Raw genomic sequence first — 5,611 nt, forward strand, 5'->3', positions numbered from 1 at the left:
TTGAATTTGTTGTTTAAGAGTCCTGCGTTGAAAGTATCAAAAAAATTTGTGCGTGTGAGTTGACAGAACTGTACTTAAATGCTATGCAAAGTTTAGGTCCGATCTGTCAATCAGTTTGTTTACAACAGCTGTTTATGTTAGTTGAGTTAAGGAATATTTTGCGATTTTCATAAGGGATAAATTTGTCGAGCTCAGAATTTGTCTTAAATTTTATGTTGCCTATGAAATTTTTTGTTCCAAATTGCTGAAGAAAGTCAGATTTGTGGAAAAACAATTCTAGATTTTGCACCACAATAGTGCACCGCCGTACTCATCAATTTTTGCACACATATTTTTGATCAAAAACTTAACAAATGTCATCGACCAAGCTCCGTATTCTCCAGTGTGACTTTTTCCCGTTTTCCAAACTCAAGTTATTACTTCGGGGAGAGCTTTGAATCGATTAAAACCATAAAAGAAAATTTACAGAATTCAAAACGATATTATCTTCAGGATTTGAAAAGTGTTTTGAAGACTGGGTTAAACGTTGGCACATATATATTGCATCTGATGCAACCTATTTTGAAAGCGACAAAATAAGTATTGTTGAATAAACAAATATTTTGTGTGTTATTTAACATTTCCGGATACATTTTTTACAGAATATATTAATTAATGTTTATATTATTTTTATTCCAATACTATGACACATATTTAATTTTTAAACTGCAACATACTGATATATGTTAACTTTTGAATAACTATTTTCAGCACGTGGTTGTCCCGCAGCTGTGTTACGCATGTGGGATTCGTTAACGTCTGCTCCACGTGAGCTCTGTGGTGTTAAAAATCCTGAGGACAATTGGGGTTTCCTTTCAGAGGATAATAATATGCGACTCAGGTTTGTTTACGCCTTGTATGAGCAATGAGGATTTCAGAAAAGTATTCTTTATATATTTTTATGTTATACAGTTTTATATCAGCTGATAAAGCAGTAGGGCAACACGGTTTTCGAGCGGTGTGGACCGAAGTGAGTACAGATTGCGAGAATCAGTTTCAATGCATCAAAAATAAATACTGCATCGATGAGTCGCTGCGGTGCAATAACATAGATAATTGTGGGCCAGACGATTCGTCGGACGAGGAAAACTGTAAGTTTCGTTAACATTAGAATGCAGCGTGTATAACAGAAGCAAGCATTTCGAAAAGCGGTGTGATTAGGTGTTTTACTTTGCTTCCATTACGACTTACATAATATCTCCTTCTCTCTTTCTGTCTTTCTTTTCTCTCTCTACACGTGAACTATATTCTACTCTATTATTCAGTGTAATCTCCTATGGATTGTTCAATAGATATATTCTACAAAAATTTCCAGGTGTATTGTTTCTGTGTATGCAATACCTTTTCAATCCTTTTAAAACAGTATTGTTAATTTTTTATTTATCTTTACCATGATGCAGATTAACAGCACTAAAACTCGTTTTATAATCATCATGAATAAGTATAGTTTATATAAAACATAATTTATATTAATTAGTAAAAGTTTACAAGTAAAACAATATACGTTTTTAATCATTTAAATGCGATTATTATTATACCTTCTTTTTTTCATCGCATTTAAGAATAATCAATCTAATAGTTTAATATAAAGTAGATATAAATTATGCGATATTAAAAAAAATTTTATCAATAATAAAATATTAATATTAAGAGTACATAATATAGTGGTGAGAGTACTTTAAATATATTTTATTTTGTATGTTAAATATCACGAATATAATTTGAATTATACATATATAAATTAATGAAATTATAAAAATATATATTATATATTATAAATTGTAACTTGTATATTATATGGATATATCCACATATGTGTAAAGACAAAATAATGTTGGACATTACATCGATAAACGCAACACAAAGCTACTTATTATTACGTTATTCATTCTACCAGAAAATTTTAAATATTTTCTGAAAAAGAATACGATTTATATTTTTTAAATTTATTTTATGATATCTATATCTATTGGTATATCTATAGCACATATAAACAACAAAATAGTTTTTAATTACGATTTTCGCGTGTCTTCTGAATACAAAATACGTCGGGGTGATAACGGTTTAACATTAACGTATAGCGTTTCGAGGCTAATAAGAGAACGTTGTAATTTTTCCTAGGTAAGTAGTAGTAAATGTAGATGTATGTACAAGGTGAGAGAATGGTAGGATTGCGTGGATGAATGATTGTATGGTGTCGCAGGTGCAGCATCAGCCCCATTGTCACCAGCACTGACTGGGGTATCTACTGCCATGCTTCTCTCTCTGTGCTTTGTATTCGTGGCCATCTGAGCCCCCTTCATGAAGCTTCCAGATGATCCGGCATGTTATGCTCCCCTTATCACGTGAGTTCACTCACAGTATTGCACAATCATATACCATATTAAAAAGCTAGTTGGCATGAATATTACATGTATAATGCCACTATTACATATAATTGCCATCACATTGATGCTATTTTTAGCAGGAAAGAACATGTGTCAATGATTCTTCGGATCATTATTTAAGGAGGGTGGTTGCTGAAATAAAAATGATAAAAATAAATTTAAATTTATATAAAATATTCGTCTATGGGAATCTGTCATCCTTGCGAAAGTTCAAGACGTCAAAGTTCATTGTCTGCATGGTGTCGAATAATTAATTATTAAATTTATACTATTGCACATAGCCAACATAGCAAAAGTATTACGATATCTATAATTTAATTCTCAAAAGCATGTTAAAAATGATAAGAATTTTATCAAAATAAGTGCAAATAATTCTATACATACTACATTTACGAAGAATTTTGACGAATACTGAAATTACCTGTCTACGTAGTTATCAAGAACATATACAGGGTGGACGATTTATCTGAAGACATTGAAATATCTCGAGAACTATGCATCGGATAAAAAAAAAGTGGGTAATGAAAGTTGTTCGTCTCGATGGGGGACATCCAATGATACCAAACTCGACCCCCACCCCCACCCTCAGGAGGTGGCGGTGGGGGGAAGATAAAAAACTTAAATAGGAACCCCCATTTTTTATTGCAGATTTGGATTCTCCAGAAAAATATAACCCAATTTGACCTACGAGTTTTTGAATTTTGGTTCACAGATGGCGCTGTAATCGACAAAAATCAAAATGGGTAAAAAATCGTTGAAAATTGGGGATATCTCGAGAAATCGCATCAGATCAGAAAAATAAAAGTAGACGTATTTCATATTTTTAAAATGCTATTCAATGACACCATAATTGACCTCCACCCCCACCTCCTGGGGGTGGGGGAGGGAATTATTTCAAAATCTTCAATGGGAAACTCTTTTTTATAGCAAATCTTGGTTCTCCATTGGTTTGCTTATCAATGAATAAAAAAATATCTCGAGAACTATGCATCGGATAAGAAAAGTGGGTATTATTCAACTTCAATACACTTATTGACCCTTTCTTCAAATGACTGTACACAGGACAGAAACATATCTGAGGGAATTTCAGCGCAAGCGTTTCTTTGAAGATTTTGAAATAATTCCCTCTCCCACCCCCAGGAGGTGGGGGTGGGGGGTCAATTATGTTGTCATTGAATAGCATTTTTTAAAATATCAAATACGGCTTTTTTATTTTTCTGATTTGATGCGATTTCTCGAGATATCCCCAATTTTCAACGATTTTTTACCCATTTTGATTTTTGTCGATTACAGCGCCATTTGTGAACCAAAATGCAAAAACTCATAGGTCATATTGGGGTACTTTTTTCTGGGGAATCCAAATCTGCAATAAAAAATGGGGTTTCCTATTTAAATTTTTATCTTCCCCTCTCCCCCACCCCCAGGGGGTGGGGGTGGGGGTCGAGTGTGGTATCATAGGATGTCCCCCTTCGAGACGAACAACTTTCATTACCCACTTTTTTTATCCGACGCATAGTTCTCGAGATATTTCAATGTCTTCAGATAAATCGTCCACCCTGTATACAGTTTGAGTCATTCCACATCCGACAAAATTTATGAGAAGGTAGAACGGATCAAAATGAACAGAAAAGTTCTGTAACATTTTGCATTTTTTAAAATATCAAATACGGCTTTTTTATTTTTCTGATTTGATGCGATTTCTCGAGATATCCCCAATTTTCAACGATTTTTTACCCATTTTGATTTTTGTCGATTACAGCGCCATTTGTGAACCAAATAGTTAACGAGTAATTAATTATTAAAAATTGTTGTCTTAGGCCGGTCTACCGTCCAATTCGAGAGCGTGGCAAGATGTGACCGCCCGGCGATCGATATTGCAATGCGCACGGAAAGTTGTTTCCATCGCAATCGGCAATGGTTACGCATGAGCGGCGCGTAAAATAAATAAGTAAATTAATAAATCATAAATCAACGCATCGATCACGGAACGACGTCACTCGTGCGTGACTCCACCTTTCGCTACCGCGTCCTAGGAGATATAAACAAATGAACCATTTTGCATGCCTGCCGGGTCCGGCCTTCCGTTCCTTATGCGTTTATTCGACCAGACGTTTTTATCAATTACACGATAAATATTGCTAATTTTGCAAAACGGTACATGACTTTTCTTTTCAGTTTAACCTAATCTACCGTAATTTTTAATTTGGCTACTAACGAGTCTGACACCCTGTATATATTTTTTATAAATTTGAATTTATTTTTATCATTTTTACTTGAACAACCACCCTCCTTAACATTTCTTCACATGTTGAATGTCAAAGTTAAGTTTATCTTCAAAATTCATAATTTTTCTCTATTCATATAATGGTTTTCAAATATTGATAAGAAATAAGACTGAAGAACACCAATTGATTTCCAGTGATTTGTCAAATCACAGTTTCATTATCGACTCAAGAAATTCATTTTTTAAAAATCAGAATAGAAATAATTATATCCAACACGAACGAAGAGCATGTCAAGAAGGAATGCAGTTTAATATACATATATACGCCTTTACTGATTATCTAACAATAAGTGCATGCAATTCTCTACTTCTATTTCCGAATCTTATACATCATTTCTTCTTTGAATTACCTATCTGTTTCTTGTGATCTTATATCTTCTGATCTACATGAAGCATAAATTAAGAAATAATTATAATTAGAAGATATACGTTATCTATTCATAATTTTATAATAACTTGATAAGTATATATATAGTTTGAACACATAGATATAATACAAATATAAATATAAACATAAAGAGCAATGTTATCTAGAAAACGATATTCCCCAATTATTTTGTCATAATTACCAAGATATTAATAAAAAATTACTAAAGAAATGTAATAAGATAATTAAATTGAAAAAGTAATAAGATATATAAATATAAAAGTTATTTTGTACAAGTATATACAGAGATTTTCGAAAATGAAGATTAATTTTTGAATTATTGAATTGTATATTGTTTCATTTATTTATTTTAATTTCTTAATTTTTCAGAAAGGATACGATTAGATGAAAAATATCTTATGTAAAAATTAATATACTGTTACATAATTAATATAAGGTATGATTTCTTTCTTTTTGTCCGATTTATAGCATGAAATTATATATCTGGGTAAAAAAATATTTATAAAAGCAATT

At 32.0% G+C, this 5,611-nt stretch overlaps 1 protein-coding gene across 3 annotated transcripts; it reads left to right on the forward strand.

Annotated features, from left to right (window-relative positions):
- The first annotated feature begins 721 nt into the window (after positions 1-721).
- Positions 722-5,149, forward strand: LOC105556754 (low-density lipoprotein receptor-related protein 12-like). 3 transcript variants are annotated; one of them, XR_001008559.1, is made up of 4 exons: positions 722-880; positions 952-1,130; positions 2,243-2,384; positions 4,244-5,149. XR_001008559.1 is itself a non-coding variant. In XM_012003855.1 (3 exons), the coding sequence occupies exons 1-3, from the start codon at positions 780-782 to the stop codon at positions 2,329-2,331; spliced, it is 369 nt and encodes a 122-aa protein (XP_011859245.1). In that variant the 5' UTR covers positions 722-779; the 3' UTR covers positions 2,332-2,715. The 3 variants fall into 3 exon arrangements, 2 of the variants coding, with proteins under 2 accessions (XP_011859245.1, XP_011859246.1); XM_012003855.1 differs by lacking the exon at positions 4,244-5,149 and having other exon boundaries at positions 2,243-2,715; XM_012003856.1 differs by lacking the exons at positions 2,243-2,384; positions 4,244-5,149 and adding an exon at positions 1,440-1,731.
- Positions 5,150-5,611: the final 462 nt, after the last annotated feature.

Source organism: Vollenhovia emeryi, unplaced genomic scaffold, assembly GCF_000949405.1.
Source record: "Vollenhovia emeryi isolate VEMERY1.0 unplaced genomic scaffold, V.emery_V1.0 DF939800.1, whole genome shotgun sequence".
In the NCBI taxonomy this organism is placed as follows: Eukaryota; Metazoa; Arthropoda; class Insecta; order Hymenoptera; family Formicidae; genus Vollenhovia; species Vollenhovia emeryi.

Bases quoted from the DNA above. Each gene is read 5' to 3' on its own strand.
- LOC105556754 (XM_012003855.1), top strand. From the start codon at position 780: ATGTGGGATTCGTTAACGTCTGCTCCACGTGAGCTCTGTGGTGTTAAA. The intron at 881-951 runs GTTTGTTTACGC...TATGTTATACAG, and splicing joins GATAATAATATGCGACTCAG to TTTTATATCAGCTGATAAAG. The intron at 1,131-2,242 runs GTAAGTTTCGTT...ATGGTGTCGCAG, and splicing joins TTCGTCGGACGAGGAAAACT to GTGCAGCATCAGCCCCATTG.